General features: G+C 43.4%; 1 protein-coding gene across 2 annotated transcripts in view; it reads right to left on the reverse strand.

Annotated features, from left to right (window-relative positions):
* Positions 1-532: 532 nt before the first annotated feature.
* The window catches only part of RUFY3 (RUN and FYVE domain containing 3), a 28,471-nt gene continuing 9,045 nt past the window's right edge, over positions 533-19,958 (reverse strand). The window contains exons 2-13 of one of the 2 annotated variants that reach the window (XM_009867522.1): positions 17,945-17,998; positions 11,758-11,931; positions 10,277-10,394; positions 8,739-8,840; positions 7,589-7,712; positions 6,892-6,953; positions 5,782-5,847; positions 5,611-5,680; positions 3,444-3,536; positions 2,631-2,711; positions 1,846-2,013; positions 533-634 (exon numbers count right to left, since the gene is read on the reverse strand). In XM_009867522.1, the coding sequence (XP_009865824.1) occupies positions 533-634; positions 1,846-2,013; positions 2,631-2,711; positions 3,444-3,536; positions 5,611-5,680; positions 5,782-5,847; positions 6,892-6,953; positions 7,589-7,712; positions 8,739-8,840; positions 10,277-10,394; positions 11,758-11,931; positions 17,945-17,998 (1,214 nt within the window). The remainder of the gene's footprint in view (positions 635-1,845; positions 2,014-2,630; positions 2,712-3,443; positions 3,537-5,610; positions 5,681-5,781; positions 5,848-6,891; positions 6,954-7,588; positions 7,713-8,738; positions 8,841-10,276; positions 10,395-11,757; positions 11,932-17,944; positions 17,999-19,958) is intronic. The other variant, XM_009867523.1, reaches the window with a different exon arrangement.

Genomic DNA, 19,958 nt, shown 5'->3' on the forward strand with positions numbered 1-19,958 from the left:
TAATTTAGTGCACTAAGTAAGTCTGTCCCAGGCATGCTGCTGAGAGCTATGCTTTCCCCCCTGATTTTCTCAGCGCTACCAGAGAAGTTCACCAAATCATTCAACTAGTATTTTTTTCGAGAGTACCAGAGAGATCTGCAATAACCAAGGTCCTCTGAGACCGCTTGTCCTTCCTTCTCCCACTGTACTACTGTCACTAACAGTCAAGCACTTCTCTAGGCTCATATTTTTACTTTTTATCAGTGCTCTCTGAGACAGTAAGCAGCTTGTAACAACTGGACAACGTACCTAAGTGCAGCTCATGTAGATAAACGAGGCTGCTGTGTTAGTTCCTGGTTTAGTAGTATATTCTCTTCCAATGGAAGCCTTCCTGAGCATGCAGAACACCTGCCCTAACAGCATCTCACAAAATTACAGCTCTCCTCAGGTTAGATCTGTTAAGCACTCGGACTCTCACCTGGTCCATTCAGGGTCAGTGGAACATGACCACTAGAATACACACAGGATTTTAGAATCATAAAAGTTACAGTTTTTACCTTTGTTCAAGTTGTTTGATGGTGGCAGCCATCTGATTTGTTTTTTCTTCCAAACGGCTGTTTAATTCACTCTTCTGTTTCACTCCCATGTCTGAACTCTAGAAAAAGTAGCATCATGGGGATTTGTTAAGTAGCAATAATCACAGGATCACAGAATATTAAGGGTTGGAAGAGGTCTTGAAAGATCACCTAAGTCCAACCCCCTGCCAAAGAAGGATCACCCAGAGCAGGTCACACAGGAACGCATCCAGGTTTTGAATGTCTTCAGAGCAGCAGACTCCACACCCTCCCTGGGCAGCCTGTGCCAGGGCTCTGTCACCCTCATAGTGAGAAAGTTTTTCCTAATGTTTTTGTGGAACCTCCTGTGCTCCAGCTTGCACCCATTGCTCCTTGTCCTGTCATCCGACATCAGTGAGAAGAGCCTGACTCTGTCCTCCTGACACTCACCCTTTACCTATCTAGAAGGTCACCCCTCAGGCTCCTCTTCTCCAGCTGCAGAGCCCCAGCTCCTTCAGCCTTTCCTCCCCAGGGAGATGTTCCATCCCTCCATCATCCCTGTGGCTGCGCTGGACTCTCTCCAGCAGTTCCCTGTCTCTCTGGAGCTGAGGGGCCCAGAACTGGACACAACATTCCAGATGTGGCCTCACCAGGGCAGAGCACAGCCTTCTGGTGTGTCAGCCACTGCTCGTGGAACGAAAATGGCAGAAGAGCCAGAAGAAGGTGCTCAACAAACAAATGCCAGGTCAATATTGCCAAGACACATCTCGCCATGCAGGCAGAGGCTACACCTGGACACCACACAAGGACAATGCCATAACCAGCGAAGCTCCCTGCAGAATGTGTATTAATGCAGTACCTGCTAATATCATTCAGCTGGTTTGCACAGAACGATTCACTCAAAGAGAGCAGAAGCAACCCTTTGCTGACCTCAAATTCATTTTAGCATTTCCTTCTGAGCGTTTTGTGTTGCGCTTTTTTGCCTCAAAATCTGCTTTTGTCATCCGGCAGTGCTGTATTTAATTACACTATATGCCTTCAAACATGAGATTGTACTAGAACACAAGCTACCATAGCTCAGTTTTCACACACACACATTTCTGGACCATCATGAGTCCTTCTTCGGAGGAAATTGCCTTTGTTTCTAACCCCCAACATGTTCAGTTGTTCACATGTTACAGTTCTCTTGCCCCAAGACAGATGCATGCCTGTAACCCTTCCGCATCTTTTAAATACACAGGAGGGAAAATAAAGAGCAAGAGCTACCACATTTATCTGGAATTCACCGCATTTAATTTAATTACTTCCCTACCTGCAGCTTGAAAGACAGTTCATGCTTTAGGGCTCTGAGGTCGTCCAGTTGCTGTCTGAGTGCCACCAGCGCATCTTGCTTCTCACACACATCTTTCTCCAGCATCTTCATGGCTAGCTCCATCTCCTGCCGCATCCCGATCTGCGCCTCCAGCTCTTTTTCCACATCCTGCATCACAGGGATCCGTCAGCATTACCAGCCAGCGCTCCGCACCACCGGCGAGAGAACGGCCCTTCCCGAGTGCTCCTGCCCACGCAGGCACTACCCAGAAGCATGCTGAATTGCCACAGGGTCACGCTTACAGAGCTCACCCCCAAAGGCAGTCAAGGACAAAAAAACCCCAAAACTACACATTTTCAGTCCAAAATTAAAGCAATGTAAGCAGCATTACTAGTAAAGTACCACACAGACCCATCTTTCTGATACAGGGGACTAGTAAAAAGCCACCAGAATTTATTTGGAAAAATGCTCAGGCATTCTTCTCCCCACCAGCTCAACACCAGGCTGAACCAAAGTTCAGATAGTGGGATTATCTATATTTGCATGGGGGCTGGGTCAGACCTTGAAATGCAAGTGCACTGCCCGTTCCGAGAAACAGACCTCAAACTGATCAGGTACAGCCACAAAATTAACATAACTCCTGATGAGACTGTCTCAGATCCAGCTGAAGCAGACAAGCGAGAAAGAAAAATATCCCCATGGCAAATATTTTCAAAAGTGATTGACGCAGAGTTGTTACGCGAAAAGGCCATTCCTAGTGAGCTACAAATTCACGCCATCCTTACCAGTCGCAGCTGAGTTTCCTCCTTTAACTGTTTCCGTGCCTCACTCAGCGCATGCCCATCAGCAGTTCTGTCTTTAGTGACCTAAGGTAATGAAGACACCCAATTAACTTGTCATCGCATACTATTATTTGCTTATCATTTGCTTTACCCACCACTTTGGATACAAATTCTGCAGCCACGAGAACTCAGAGCTCTGTTCAGTTAATGCTGCGCACAGCTTCCATGTGAAGTAACTGTTTGCCCATTTCCCCAGGTGCTCAGTGCACTTCAACAGACGTGAATTAAAAGAGACACTGTCCATTTTCGGAGCTTTCACACTATACTAAGTACAGTTATAAAACTTCAGAAAAAAGCCTTACGGATTTTACAACTAAAACCAGATTCTGCCACAGCTACTAGGACTTTCAATAAATAATTTAAAAGATGATAGATGCTCCCTCTTGATTTCTGAAAAAGGCAGCATCTCAGGCCTAAAAAGGCTAACTCCTACATCCAAATTTTTCTGCCACCTCTCACAAAATCATCTTTTGCTCCTATCCCTTCTGACACCTGGACCCAGCCAGCCAAGAGCACGGCACATTAGCTCTTGGCTCTGTGCACGCTCAGTTTCATCAGCTATGGCCAAGCAGGATTTACTGAGTTCAGAGTCCATCTGTTGTAACCCACTGCTAAGAATCCACCTGGAGTCTCTCTCCTCTGTTGCAGTTTTTGTGTGATATAACAGGAAATAAAGTCTCTTTCAGATACTGACTTTTTGGTCAGGTTTGGGCTGGGACTGCCCAAAAAGTTCAGTAAGCGCTCCCACATACCAACCTTACGATTGGACTCTAAGATGTAAGAACTTTCTTCTTTAACCCGTTCCATCTCTTCTTGCAGAGTAATAATCCTGTTGTTTGCAACCGCAAGCTGGGAATAGAACAACAGCAACACATCAAACATATGCTTGACTATTTTTTTTTTCATTTCGAGGCACACTCAAAGTGAGGGAAAAAAGGTATTTGGAGCGGCAAAAGACAAATCAGCCTCTACCATGGAGAAAGACTCCGTGAAAATGCATCAGTTGGTGCCAGCATAATGGATGTCCAATATCAGCTGAAACAGACTTCCCAATTCATCTTTTGGTAAAGTTATTGACTTGTTGAGGCTCTACCTGCTAGGCTCACTGTAACATGTGGTTAGCGCAACTCAACAGGAATCCCCACTCCATTCCCCTTCCCTTGCCAAAGATAACAAAACAGAAAAATGTGGGCACATGGCAGGTAACTTTAGTTGACTTACAGCAACTAAAGAACATTACCAGAGAAGAAATACTTCTGAGGGTTTGCTAAAACGTTGGTCGTTCGGGCACACTGCTAGGGAGAGCATCTGAGACGCAAGATGCTCAAGCATTTGGGTAGGAGAAGCACGATGGAACCTCATCAGAGGGAGAACACTTGGCTGGAAACAGAGGCTCAGGAGCACACACCAGCCTTACGAGACAGGACATCTGCCTCGGAGGAATTCCGAAGAATTGATTTCTGAAAAAGGTAGCATCTCAGGCCTAAAAAGGCTAACTCCTACATCCAAATTTTTCTGCCACCTCTCACAAAATCATCTTTTGCTCCTATCCCTTCTGACACCTGAAGACATCATCACAGACTAACGGGTATTTTGAGCATGTGGTCAAAGGCCAAAGCAAGTCCAGAAAAATCCTTCTGGCCTTGTAAATACTAACTTACATAAGCCTCGCACACAGGGAAAGCTCAGTGCCATTCCAAGAGGTCAGCAATGTTATTAAGTGACAAACCCAAACAGAAATTACCCTGGTAAAAGTACAAGTCCATGGTACAGTGCAAGCCAAATTCACAAATGGAAGTGACATGTGACGCAGCTGGTAAACTACACTCTGCGAAGAGGCCTGGCTGGCACAGGATGTTCCAGTGCCACTTAAATTCTTTCTCTGAACAGCGTGCAGAGTTCACTAAGATACAAACACGCAAATTATTAAAAATGAAAGAATACTTCAGTCAATACTGCAATTAATCTCACAGGTACCATGGCTAATGGGCACAGCACTCATACTCTGCAGGTAATAAATCAAAAGCCACTTATGGCAGCAGCACTGAGAAAGGCAGCCTCTAGGGCAAACTACCTTTTCAAAATCAAAAAGGTATTTTAATTGTGAAAAACATTTCTTTCTCCTTAATTGCAGGAGTGGATACAGTAATTTCCATTGCTGAAGCTTCCCAGCATTTGGAAAACATCCATTAGAGTAAATGTTCAATCAGCAGACCCACAGACCTCCCTTAACGAGGGTGAACAAGCAAAGAAAAATCTGTTTCATCTTTGTAACACACTGAGACGTGCCAATCAAAATCGCTCTGCTGAGATAAGTGATTTGCAGACAGAGATACTGTAAAACCGTTTGGATGAGACCTACTGTCACCTATTTTGTTACATGTATGCCATTATGAATGAACTGCAAAACAGAGCTTACACCTACAACTCATATACACACTCTTCTTCACGCTCGGCCTCAACATTTTGTCTATAATGGTAAGTTTTCCCTTATTTCTCGGAAATTGAGACAGACTAGAGAAAAAGCTATTGAAGCATTTCAATTATCTCTACACCATGGTAAAGTTCTGCACCTGTCAAAATAAACAGACATTTAAAAATTTCTTTGTCACGTCTGGACATGACACTATACAATTTATTCTAAGATATGTTCCAAAAAGCAGAAAGCATTTGAAGACTTCAGAAGGATTAAATGTATTCAACAGCTCTTGGTTTTCAGCAAACATTCAGTTGTTTTTCCACCTCATGCTTAGTTGAAGTGACAGCAGCACAGTATAATTCCTTGGCAGGTAGTTATTCCAGTCCAATCATTAAACATTCTACTTTACATAAACCAGAAATCTGAAAATAACTGTGCTCCTTTACCTATTTAATCCCCAATTCCAAAAGGCCAAAACACCAGATGATTTTCTATTACACTTACCTCCTCAGTCAGTTTAGTGTTGGATTTTTCTAAAGCATCCACCTTGGCCTGTAGGTTGTTTACTGTAGCACTGTTGAAGAGAAAAACACTCTACAGTAATTCCTTATTTTTAAAATCCTGTTGTCTATTTTGTTATACCATACAACAAAGAAAAAATATATTATGTCTTGCCTTAAATGCCTATTGAGTTCTTCTACATAGTTCTTCTGGTCCAAAATAGCAGTTATCTGACCATCTCTGGAAAAAAGAAATCATTCAGCTCAACCATTTGGATTCAAAGAACTAGGAGACACCAGTAAAGGTCTAAGAAGACACGTGGTGATATAGCCCAGGTATCCAGCACGACACCAAGACCCCAGGTCTCAGCAAGCCTATGGGATGTATACGGTACAGCAAAGCTGAGTTCAGCCTACGCCTCCCCCCGACTTCTCTGAACCTGCAGTTGTTACAACCCCCTGGGTGACATATTAAAGCAGACAACATTTCCAAGAGTACAGCTGTATTTTGAGGAAACAACCCTGCTTTTGCACTATGTTTACACTGCACAAGAGGCACCTCACCAAAACCCACTCAAGGAAAACTGCCAACAAGCACATGTTTTGCCTGCACTTCCAGCAGGAAATCTTAACGAGAGACAATAATGTTCTAAATATGACACTACAGGTAAAATAAAAGCTATCAAAACACCTGATCCTAGAGGATAATTATTAAATATATGCCTGAAATCAAGCTGGCAGGACTTCCTCCGAAGGAAGAATTACTCTTGAACCTCAGCACACTGCCACACCTGATCCACACGTCTGTGTGCCCGTGCTGAATTTCCAACCACATGCTCTGAACGTTGCATAGTACTTCAGAATGTTGTACAAGTCCTTTAGACTCTTATGACAGTTAAGATCTTGGTCAACTGGAGAATTGCTTTCTGCTTTGTTTTTTAACTAAGGATGTTATGGTGCCAAAAGCCAACTACTATCCTGCTAGTCACACAACTGGTAAAGGCTACGAAGTCGCTTACTGATAAAACTCAGCAGAGGGTCACTTTTGAAATATTTTTATCTTCCATTGCCAGTTAAGGAAGAACATACAGAAATTCTGAGAGTCCCCTGCCCTTTCCCAGTATTTCCAGTATCTTATATATATATATATTATGGTTTATCATAGAAGAGCAATTCAATCTAAGTGGCTTTTTGATTAAAAATGTACCAGACTGCAGAGCAACCCAGATGACTTGAATCAAAGTTACCAAGAGATAAGAAGTGGGACAACTGAGTGTGTACCTACCCTTCACTGCCTTTTGTGCTGTTCCCATCTTTCAAATACATCGAGAAATCAATAACTCCAACCTAGGCAAGAAAAAATTGCATTTCACGTGAAACACTTTTTCTAAGGCTAAACTTTCACAACTATGGACAGACTTCACAGTCAGAACATCCATATGTGTTACGCTATAGCAAGGACTCATTATACCAGTAATCCTTCCAAAATGAATGAAAACACAGACTATTTCAAGAAAAAAACCAAAACAAAAAACAAACAAACAAAAAAAACCAGGAGAAGCAGCACATTGGCAAGCAAGTCCTAGGACATAAGGATAAAACATTACCATGCCCATATGTGTATATACCCTGCTTATACAACATAGTTGCACACAGGCTCATTTTCTTTTAACAGCTACAATGATCTCATCACACAGCGTGAGTGAATTAAGTTCTGTTCATTTCTGCCCTCGGTTTGGCCAAGTCCTTCCCCATATTCACCTTCTTTTTCATTTACTACATTTCACTCCGCAGTGGCCTGGTGCAGACCACAAAGCGTAACAAAGAGAAAACCAAAATCCTGAGCCTCTGATCTCCGCGCTGTCAGCAAACTGAAGATCACAAGCCTAGTAACAAGCTTATATTAGTCTTTATTACATAGAGTAACTGAAAATTCTTCCGATTTAAATGAGCAGAAAAAACACTGACTGCATAGCCCATACCTGTGAGTCCAGGTCTTCTCCTTTCATGCAGAAGTTTGCATCGATGACATTCAACCCTACGAGGAGGCCAGCAATGATCGCACCCTCTTCCTCCATCATCAGGGCATTAGGCTCATAAAACTCACTGTGGGATGCACGGCAAGAGAAAACAAGTGTTGCATCTTGAAAAGTGAACTAAAATCACATCAACTAGCATGGGAATTCTGTGATTTCATATGACAACACAATGCAAGCTCAGCCTTAACAAAAACCCACGCAGTGGCACAGAGTCCACATGGAAACGCAGTCCTGGCTACTACCAGCATATGCCTGCTCTGACTGAAGCACCCTCCCTTAGCACAGGGAATCTTTCAGTGAAGCAAAGACTCAATAAGTAGGAGACTTGGTCCCTCATCGTTGCAAAGTGATGGAAAGCAAGGACCATTCTTGAGTCACCGTACAGCCCGCTGAAGATTTAAGACTGATTTAAGAAGACTTAAGATTTAAGACAATCAGAGTTGAAGTAGCACACTTTTACTCATCTATTACATGGTGTTATTAACACAAGCCATCGCCACATTTTTCAGGGGACAATACCAAGTTCTCCTTTCTAATCACAAGTCAGCTATGGATTTACATAGACAGACAACAAAAACCTACTTGTTTGAGAAAAGAAATACAAACATATTTATTAAACCCTACTGCTTTATGCAGACATAGTCGTTCCAATGCAGTTTCAACCAAGCTACAACATTATTGCTGTTTAATGAACAGGAAGCAGAGATACAGACAAGTTAAATGACTTGTTCCAAGACAGGTGGTACTGAAATGACAAGATCAGAAGTAAATCCAGGACCAAGATTTTACACACAGACAATGCTGTATCCCCTCTGTACAGGTATTTCAACCAAATCACCTCTTTGAAACTAAAATTTGTGTTTATTCTAATAGTAATGTTTACTCTAATGGTAATGGATATTTGCGACCAAGTGGAGAAATAACAGCTTTTGAACCAAGAAGCATCTTCAATACCTCACAGGAAGCTCTGCATTTCACAACTATTAGCTTTTCTCAAAACAAGTACATGCATGCTTTACCATTTGAGTATAAAAAGACAGACAAGGGTGCAGAAGTGAATTTAACCTAAACTGAGAGCGAACTCAGCACTCACCTGAGAAGATCCTTTCTGTTAATCAAGGCTTTCATGTACTCTGAAAGTTTCTTCTGCATCAGAGCCAGGCGAAGCCAAGCTCTTCCTCTACCCACAGGCGTCCTACAAAGGCCAGAAACAACACGGTTACAGACATCCCGCAGCACATGACCTCACACAGCTCTAACAATCCCATTCCCTCTCCAGTTTCTGCATCTCCAAAACAGGTGTTAAGGTGGGTGAGAAAGCACCAATTCGGTACCGTTCTCTTGGATTATTTTGCTCATTAACACACTCACAGGACTCAATGGGTTATAGTCACGGTCCCTCCTCCGTTTCTGCTGGCAGTGGGCAGCAGGCAGCTTTAAACACATGGCAACTGATTCACTGCGTCACAGCCCTGGCTTAGCTACCCTGGCCCGCTGGCCAGGAGCCAGCACCAGACGCTCCCAAAGCAGGCACCAATCCCCCACAGGGAGCGGGATTCTGACGAGAAAGAAATTTCCTTTCCACCTCCAGCAGTCACTCAGCTGCCTTATACCCAACAGCACTTAACTTTCTAACCTTCACTGCTCTAAGCAGCAACTGCCCACACAAGTCATGTTCATGACACCTCGGTCTTGACATCACTAACGCTTAACATAACATTTCCCAAGGGTCAGTATGAATGTAAGGTTTGAAAACTTATTTTTAAACTGTTCTTCAGGTCCATTTATTTAACGTTTCAGTATTCTTGTGCAAGAGGAAAAGGTAACAGGGGCTCTGGCACAACACTGCTGGTGCTCCATGCTGGTCCTGCGTGCGTTCCAGGAGTCCTGCACCGATCTCCAGTAAAAGCAGTTGTCCGTCTGTACATCACTAAATACTAATGCGAAGGAAACTGTTATTTAATCTATTCCTCTCTTCTTTCAGCAAAGAAGATGGAATCTTTAGTCCTGCTGCTCATACAGAAGCTTCCTTATATCTTTTTTCTCTTCTCCACACTGAAAGCCTCTGAAAGTTTCTTTTTAGCAGCGAGTAGGCCAACTTGAATGCGATGTCTGAAATGACTACAAAATTTTTAAAAGCAATATACGTTTCAAGCGCTTTTTTTCCTCCCCTCTTTGACATAAGCCAGTATCTTCACCAACGTGGTGACTGAGCTTCGCTTTTAAACAAACTTCAAAATTTACCTGAATTTATTTAAAAGAAAAATTGCCTCTGTCAACCTCTAAACTATTAAACCTGTAATCACCCTCCTGCCAATTCCCTTCCTCTTCTGTCTGACTTCAGAAATAGAGTCAGTAAAGGCTGTTCCCATTCTCAAGACACATCATCACTCGTTTCGTGCTAACAAGAAATGCATTATTGTCCGTAAGACCCCAGGCACTTAACACACATAGAATATACCCTATTGTAGCCTTCTGCGAATTCTCAATTAAGAGAGCAACGAGCCGTTTTTATCAACGGAAGGCAGCAGATGCATTCCTGAAGGTGATGTTTGCCCTTCCATCTCTTGTTTAGGGTCCTTCTCAGAAGAAAAAAACCCACATTAGGTACTTGTAAAATGCTGTACTTACTTCAGTCCTGGGAGATCTTTAACACTTGCTGTAATCTCTGCAGCCTCAGGAACAAGTTTTTCTACTAGTTCTAGAGGTCCCCAGAATGACTTATTTTGCCCAAGAAAAGTCTTTTTAGCTAGAAAAGAGAAAGATATGAAACCATTAAGCCTGTGCTGACTAAACACATTCTCAAACATGGTCAGAGGGGAGTGAACAGTAGACAAAAACCACCAGAAAGAATCTTCTGGGACTGCTGCTGAGCAAGTACAAAAGAAGTCGTTTTATGCCCAAGTGTGGCAATTACTGGTATGGTTCAAACAAGGCAACAGAACCTCGAGACAGATGTCAGAAAATATTCCACACAGCCCAAGTATGCCAAAACAACAACAACCAGTGATAACCAGCAACTCACATTCACTGCCTGGGGTCCAGCTTTCTACTGGGATGCTGTCGCTCTCCTCAAATTCCATTTGCTGTGAGCACAGTAATTTTCTCTCACTGACCACCACATCACATCACATTACTAGGAAAAGGACCACACCATCGTGAATCTATCACTGCTTCACAGCTGCTGGGGGCTTCCAGGGCACCCTTTCCTCCTTCAGAAAAGCTTTCTAGGGACCCTTAGGTGCTAAAGCTGGAAATTACTTTTTTTCTTCCATAGTTCTTACTGCTACTGCACAACAGCAATGAGAAGACCAAGAACTTTGTTAACTTCAACCTTACAAGCAGTGGTAGGGACACTGGCAAACAGATAAACAGAGTATCTGAAGAATATGACTGCTTTGCCCTTGCACAGTGTCACCCTAACCCGCCCAGGGACCACTCCTCCCCACGTAAGGCTGAACACAACTACTAAAGAAGCGCTACAGGGCGTACGTTCACGGGCTCAGAGAACATTTAATAGCCTCTGCTTCTCCTGTCAAGCTACTACCACACAAGGGCAACACATCAAGAACAGCAGAGTGATACTTTGCAATTTTAGTCGTGACTCTGTATTATAAAGTACAGGCTCTGCTTGCTCTTTTAGAAAGCAGCTTCCAAGTCACCAGCTGCACAAAGCCAAACCCTTCAGTTTTGATAGAAGTACTGAGAAAAGACCTCCGGGATGCAGCAAGAGGACTGATCCATCGCTACAGCATGAGGAAGTTCAGGGAGGGGGGGAAAAAAAAAAAAAGAAAAAAGAGGAGTCATGAATTTGCTGAGAAGCTAACTTTATCACTGACCACTTAGTTATACCCGAGTCATCTGCAAAACTGTTTTAAAAATGGCCAATGCCTGCAAGAACCAAGAACTTTTTGCTTGCAGTGTTACACCTTCAGCAAATCTTTTTCCCTTCCCAGGGCCTGTCAAGTCAACCGTGATCATTGCAGTGACCCTGCTCAGCCCCTCTTCAGTCTACTGTAGAGTAAAAAAGTAGATTTTTAAACCAGAATTGCTCTTTCTTGCTCCAACGCTATGACAAACAGCCCAGGAGGAGCCCTCCCAAGCAAGGTTACCTTTCAAGCCGTGTTTAAGGCAATGTTCCATCACAACGAAGAACTGCTGAAGAGGTGCATAGTCGGAGTCCAGCGTCCTGCCCAGATTAAGCGCCGACTCGATCAACCCCTTGATACTCAGTTTTGCCATGTTCATCAGGTTCATGCGTTCATTAGCCATGAGATAATTAGGATCTATTGAAAAAAAGAGGAAGAAAAAAACTGTTGAGTAACAAAACCTATTTTTAATACAATAAAATATCCCATCTCTCTCGCTCTTTTTGTTCCTCAGACATTTTTAGGGGCAGTGACAGTTTCATGCCAGGCACTCTTTTCAGGCCTTTGGTTGAGAAAAATCAAATTAACTAGCAATCAATGGCCTAAGCCACAACGGCACCAGAACAGGACATGTATCACATTAAAGGTGCCTCAGTGCTTCGGGTAACTACAAAAGGTTTAAACTTTCCAGAAAGAGAACTCTGAAGACAGTTAATATCATGTTTAACATTTAGTAATGTGTGGTCGAGATGTAAAGACCATCGCCTGTTCCAACTCAAATCCCCAGTTACGTCCAACAACAACAAACCGGCAAGAATTCTCCATTTGTGATTTTTCTTCTACCAAGATAACCATGTGTGCCCTCACATTCAACCCAGTACTGCGTCTCTATCCAATCTTGCATCTTTCCACCGCACTGTTTATTTATTTTTTTAACTTGGATGTGACATGGAGCCAATTCCCACCTACCTCTCCATTTTATCAACACTACGGGGTTTTTTTACTACTGACAATAAGGAGCTGATCTTGATGGCTCCTCTAACAGCTTGCCCTAAGTGCCAAGACACACAGATCTTCCGCGGCTACATTCTTCCTCTACCATATTATAAATATAGAGATCTTGATACTTGCTCGTAGCTTCTAATTGCAAGAAACCGATTCAGACATCTATTTTCCAGTCTACACCCTGCCCGCAGGCCTCCTGCTCCCTGACCCGTACAAGGTGCCCAGGCCAACACCCAACCGTTCACCGAGCGCTCCTCTTCCCAAACACCATCACTGCACTTCCCAACACCTCAGCAAACAAAACTTTACAACAGGACTGCCCAGAAGTAGAGTGAAATTTGCCCTACGCACACAACAAATACTGTGCTTAAGCTTTAAGCCTGGAGATGAACAGTAATAGAAAATCTGGCTACCAAAATAGTGTTGCATGAGCTGAAAGTCACCTGTTTGAATCTCTTGCACTTGCAATCCCACACCCAATTTTCGAGCTGCAGTTATTTGGTGCAAGCAGTTCCATCCCTGTAAGGCACGTTTATTCCAGGGCTGCTATTAACAGCCAGGGACCCTTCAACCAATTTGCCACCTCCACGAGTGAATTTACCACTCCTAGTGGCAGAAACAGGACCAGAGGACACCTAAGACTACATATCTAAGCACAGGGTACGCACTTCATCTGCTAGACTGACAAAGCATGCCTGCAGCCAGCAAACAAGTCAAGCGAAAAAATATCAGAGACTGAAAAGCTTTGATTAAAACAGGAGTTATATTCCTGTTTAAAAGGCAGGGGAGCACATAGCTAAGTTTGATGAAAGAAGCCATAAAAATATGTAGAAATTCAAGCAGTGGAAAGATGGCTGCTCCTGACAGCTCTGTGGAGTCCCACCCCCCAGACCCACCCAGCGACACTCAGCACTGTCGGGGTGTTTCTCAAGCTGTTTTGACACACAGACAGCTGAGATCAGTTCCTACACCTCCCCTTTAAACATCTCTCATGGTGAAAGAGGAGGGGAAGAAACTGGCAAGTCCAGTTGCTCAAAAATTAATTCCTTGTCATCTCAAGTGCTCTGCCGCTGCAACGAGGCATCTCATCAGCATCCGCCTGATCAAGAGAGAGCAAGGAGCAAAACTTGACAGAACAAGAGAAAGATGTAAAATCACAGCGTTCGCACTTCCAGTCTTGCTGTCTCCCACAGACTGAAAAGCGCTGTAGGGAGTAATATTTGACTTCAGTAATCTGTAGCAAGAAGAGGAGTAACTGCTACTGTGTGACTGAGACTCCTTACAGTAGACAGAAGGAGACACTGAAAGGCACCTCATGGATGGGAGCTGAAAAGCAGCTGCCCAAGTGGAGACACAAACATCCTCAATCCAAGAACCTGGGAAATTATGAAAAGGAATCGTAAGAGAGCAACACAGCTGCATTTGACACATCTGTCTCTGAAGCTCACCATGGTTAGGTTGCCCATGGCTCCAAGGGCGGCTGGAACCCAGGCCGAGGAGGTGTTCTTATTGCTGCTTAGTTTTGGGTGGCCGGTGTGCCAGAGTACAGGCTGTTTTTACCAGGGATGCTGCTGCAGACTCAAAGAAATACCCAGACCTAGCACTGTGCCAACAGCACTAACACCACTGGACTACACATGATTAAAGCTGAGGGCTGTGAAATAATTGACATTACAGGGAGAGCTGCCACCATTCAAACCTGATACCAGGGCTGCACTTGTTTAGGCCCTCCAAATGCAGGTCAGGGCAAGGCCTCTCTTATCCTCTCTCCCCTCCAGGATGGAGCAGCACCACAAGTCTCCTTCTCTAAGTTTCACTGGAACTGCATCCTGGAAGCTGCCACACGGAGCTCTCAAGGAGGGAAGATGTCTGACGGGGAAAGGGAGTGTACAGCCAGCACTAGGCAAGGCTGAGGGACAAGTGAGCAAAACCTTCCGGGAGTTTGGTGTTATTAACCATACGCTCTTCAAGCATTGGTTATCTTGGCTCAGATTTTGAAAAACGGCTGAGATTAGGCATTTACAATTTATTTTCCTAGTTTCAAAGTACTTACTTAGGACTGCAATTCTCATACCAGCAGTGGACTGTAGAAATATTTAATTTAGGAGATCATTTCTATTGCCTTTGCAGAACTACTGCTATTTCAAACTGATAGATTTGGCAAGCACATCGAGCAGATTACCTGTTTTGCGATGTAGCTAATAGGCACCAGTACTAAGAATGTGGACTCAAGAAAAGAAAGGCAGATAGAATACGATGCACCACTGCAGAAACTAATTTTTCTACACACAATTAAAAAAACCAACCCACAAAATACATCAACTTCTGCATATTTTCTTCTGTGTACTTCTGCATAAAACTAACAAACACCACCTCTGACAGCATCCGGCACAGTTGCCCTTTGAGACTACCTGAACACAGGACAGCGTTTGCTTCTATCACAGATAACTACTGACACAAAACTGTGCTTTGCCACAAAACCACTCAGAACAAGATTATCTGGTAAAAGAAAACATCAATCCATTTCCTCGATACTCCTGTAAGCACAAAGTCATCTGCAGTATATCCACACTTCTGGCCAAGACAGATAAGCGCAAATCTCCAGTAGGTTTGAACTAGCCGAGGCAGTTTTTACACGTACCCTGGTAAAGTAACAGATAGGCTTTTTGGGGTTCAACACAAATACACTTGGAAGTCTGGGCTGAAGATGATTATTTGCCTGGCAAGGCTTTGAAGAGAAACTCCTAAGCATATGCCTGCTCAGCTCAAGAGCGAGATCAGATCCTTCTGAAAAGCCGAGTAGCCAGCTAGCTACAACGTGCCGACTTTCCTGTCAGCACACTCAGATTAGGAAAAACATTAGTACCAGCTCCTCAGACTATGAAATCATGCACACATGTATCATTTCAGATAAACGTGGAAAGCAAACCCCTAGATCAATTAAGGACGTTGATCATTTCAACATCAACAGGTATTTTTTAAGCTGCTCCCTCCTGACACTCCATTGTATTCAAATGCCTCGCCTGCCTTCCCACAGCACAACCCCTGACACTGCCTGAAGGCAATACACATTTTGCATATCACGTAAACACTCTCTTAAAGGTAAAGCAGTGACGGTAATAATAAAAACGGCATGACTATTCCCAAGAGAAAAGCAAAAGCACGTGTTTCGTTCATGTTTCATTCTATTAATTTTCTGCTTCTTTATTCAAAATCCAACCTGTCTACTTTGAGGGACTGTAGACAAACCAGAAAGTAACTGGACTAGCCCCATCTTACAAAAATGAAATTGCATTTCCTAAGAGAAGAAACATTTTCACAGAGAGTTTGAAAGGGTGATTTTGTTCTCGCTATTACGTCTTAATTCTGACTCTTGTGGGGGAAAGCACACTCCACATCAGGCATCCATCAGCCTCTGACCGATCCCGGAGGAGAACAGTTTCCCGCATGCATCAGGCATGTAACACTTGAAAAAAACCAAACAAATCAGAATGAAGCTGTGGGCATGGAAAACAAAGACAGAAGCACAAACAGACAAGACACACATGCCAAATGTATCCCACCTCGACAATCAAAATGGGGAAAAAAATCTGTACCATGTTTGATGGGGGAAAAAAAAGTCTTAAAGTCTTTTTTTTCCTCGGAAAGACTCCCTTGGCTATGCCCTCAGCTGGGGAAGCAGAATTAGCTGGTGTAGAGAGCTCATCTCCCGTGGCTGAGTGTTTACGAGGCCACCAGGCAGAAGCCAGGCACGTAACCAACCACAGCCGTTAAAAGCTCGGTCCACAGAAGATGACCATCAACACATCGGCGTAGTTACTGCATCAAAACTCCGTTTTATGCACAACACACCCTCCTTAGAAAGATTTATATCATCTGAGTTGCCAAATAGTAATAAAAATAAATTTTTTACGTTTTGGCTGATTTGGCGTTTTTCTTCTGCCAGAAACATGCTTAGAACTATCTGCAGCGAAAGGCTTGTCCTAAGTGAGTCCCAAACGTAGCTGCATTACAGCATGATCCTGAACTATCGATTATTATTCTTGTAATAATTGTAACTATTTTCAAACCAGTGTTGCTCCTACTTTACCCTCTATTTGTAACTCTGAGTGCATAAAACAGACCTGCTTCAATTAATTTCACTATTTTGCTTTCTCAAATTGCACTTTTAAATTGCTTACCCGTGCTATCGAGAAATCACGGCAGCTTTTAGTTAATGTCCTACCAGTGACACCTAGACCTAACCTGAATAAAAACACTGGTAAGAAAACAGCCGCCGCGAGACCAGAGATCTGCAGCACCTTCACAAACACTCAATGCACAAAGTGGCAATAAGAGCAGAAATTATTCCGCTGAGCAGGAGAACAGCAGGACTCAAACTCACAAGTTCTCTGTGTTTAGCTTCCAATTTGTGATTGCCATTTTACAAGAATTTGGCCTATATAAGCACCCCTAACCATTCTTCTACACCAAAATCTGTAACTTTTCCTAATCATGAGCACTTAAACTTCTCAGCAACAAAAGGAAAACTTCCTTCTTATTTCTTTGCCTTTGTGCTTATTTCTTTGCCTTTGTGCTTATTTCTTTGCCTTTTGTGCTTTAATCCTGCTTTAATCCCAAGCAGGAACAGTTGTAGTTAGTTAACGAATTTACTTGAGCGCATGCTGAATTGGAGATTCAGTTATTTTACGCTTGCACCATAGTGCTAAAAAGCACTATTAAAAAAACCTCATTTAGTACTTCACAAGTTTTAATTAAAATTTGCAACACAACTTCTAGAGACACTTGTGCAAAGTCTCAAGTTGATAAACAGAAATATTTCAGAAAAATCTGAAGCTTCTGGGTGGCTTCTGAAATATTTTTTACAATTTAGCGTCCATATATTGCTGCAACTTTTTAAACTGTGTTTCTGTCAGGCTCAGAAAACAATTGCCTCAGAAAGCACGTAAGTACACTAAGCCCTGGTTAGTTCACTCTTTTTAGCTCTTCTTGAAGTCAAAATACCCCAAAATCTTAGAAAGATCTTGTAAAGCAACACTGGATGCACATATTTTGAATAAAAGAGATGAATACGAATTTAGAAACGAAAAACTGATCGCATGGTACCCATGAAGGCACAGCTCAAATTTAGAAGAAATGCCTTCACGATACGCATTGTAAATGTAAATTAATACAATTGCGAGAGCAACAGATACACTGGAGTGGTCAAAGACATGTTCTTTAGGAGCAGAAACATCTGCACACAGTGCAACTAGAACAACATGTTCTGGCTGTGAACCTGGTTTGACCAGACTAACGTGTTCAGAAAGCCACAGCTCTTGGCACCGGAAAGGAAACCCGGATCTTGCACTCTGGCTGAAAGTAATAAGGCAAAAGCCAATCATGAGTGGAAATAAAAGCTGAAAGATGTCGGTGTGGCACGCACCTTCAGTATCATCACGCAATTGCTCCACCACATCTGTCAAATCCTCCCAAGAGTCTTTGCAAACAGCAAAAAGAAAGGAAAAGAAAGAAAATGTCATGCAAGCCATGATCGAAAGGGAAGATTCAAAATCAAGGTACAAGAAAAGGGTAACTGAAAGGGAGATTTGCATAATACAAGACTTAATTCTTAGGGGCAAGAGATTTGCAAATCAAAAGGGTATATTAGTCTGCAACAGCAATAGAGCAAAGCGTTTTTTCTCCTTGAGAGTCAAATTAAGGCAGGCTTCCGTAAAGCTTTAGAAGCTGCGGTTCTTTCTGCATTAAGACAAGCAACATTTTTGTAAAGCACATCCTAAAAAGAAAAGCAAGAAAAGCATTATTTTGTTTGCAAGATCAAAGTGCTAAACTTTTCATATTTATGCAGTATCAGCATTTGCTTCCATTTCCTCCTACCCAGCCTCCTTAAAGAACCCCCGCAAGTGGGAAAAACAGCCACCCATGGAAAGCAAGCACGTTTCAGGAAAAGGACATACTGAGGACATTTTAAATAAGGGTAAAATAGAGCTTTAGCTCCATTCCAACCATCACTCCAAACTAAATGTCTTGCAGAGGGGATGCAGCCAAGTCTGGTCACAGGTCACAGGTTGGTTGTCGGCATTCTGGTGACGGTTCCCTAAGGAACACACCTCTGGCTCCTTGTGGGAGCCTGCAGGCGGGTTACAGGCACGGCGAGGAGGGAGGGATCCCAGAAGAGGAGCGAGCAGGACCAGGCAAACTTACTTCAACACGCTCACCAATTCCCTGGGCGTTAAACTCAAACAAAGCCAGACAAAGGCCCAGAAGGTCTGAACACTGTAGCATTTTCAGTTCCCTACTTACGTGCCCGCTAACCTGCAGTTGGGTGAAGGTGCAAAGCACAGGAAAGGCTCTGTATTCCCCTCCACAGGCCAACGCTGCCCAAGTCCCGGGCAAAGTACGCCGGCTGCTGGAATCTCCTCCCTCCCACGCAAAAGCTACCGCCAGCCTCCTGCTGCTGGAGGAGCCCGAGCTGGCGAGCAAACAGCACATTCACAGCCACAGCTTTTGAAGAATAAAAAAGTCTTAATATCAGTACGACTAACAACTCAACCGATCCCCAAAAGCTTCCTGTGCTGCAATCCCACTGGCCAACAGTCTTCTCATCCCCTCAAACCCTTTTGTTGACGTAGCTGAATTCTGGCAACCAGTTTTCCTCAGAAACCAGAAATTCCTGTCGTCCCTAGGGCTAAGCATTACTGCAATACTGAGAACAGCAAAAACCCACCACTCCTCGGGTCCTGCCCATGTTTCCAGGCCAAAGTGATTGTCTGCTCTTGATTCAGCAGGGATTTCTCCTTTCGTCAGGGGTGAAGAGGGAGGGACAAAGAGAACAATCAGGTTCACCCACCTCTGCTTGCCAGGAGCAGCAGGGAGTTTCGCTTGAGAAATTCCCTGCTATTGCAAGAAGAAATCCCTGGTGCTGCTACCCTCCCCACCAGCAGCTTCTCGCCTCGTGCTACACTTAAAGAGCGTCTGGTCTTTTATGATAGGTGTTACAGCTTTCAGCAGGTTCGGGAGACTTCTCGTAGCCACCACGTTCCTTGAGGCTTCCCTGGACCCTCTAGCACTCTTAACTCAAGGTGCTACAAATTAGACTCCATGACTCACGGACCCTTTTTTTTTTCCTTTTTTTTTTTTAAGACTTAAAACACAATTGTTAGTGTGACTGATAAATTAAGTATTTGTAAAAAATGCTTTGTGTAACAACACTACATAAACAAGCTAGCAGAGCTGAAGTTTTCTAGCTTTATTTCCAGCATTCCTGAAAATCAATCAGATGAGAGCCCAGGTGCACACGCGCCGATTTATTTAACAGCAGTTTCCATCACTTGCAAAGATCTGAAGCAGATTCTGATCATTCCGGAATCCCTACCTGTACACTGAGACTGAAGCCAGACTTCACCACTGAACAGTCTTTGATCTAATGCTGAGGGTTT

Source organism: Apaloderma vittatum, unplaced genomic scaffold (assembly GCF_000703405.1).
Source record: "Apaloderma vittatum isolate BGI_N311 unplaced genomic scaffold, ASM70340v1 scaffold14184, whole genome shotgun sequence".
NCBI lineage: Eukaryota > Metazoa > Chordata > Aves > Trogoniformes > Trogonidae > Apaloderma > Apaloderma vittatum.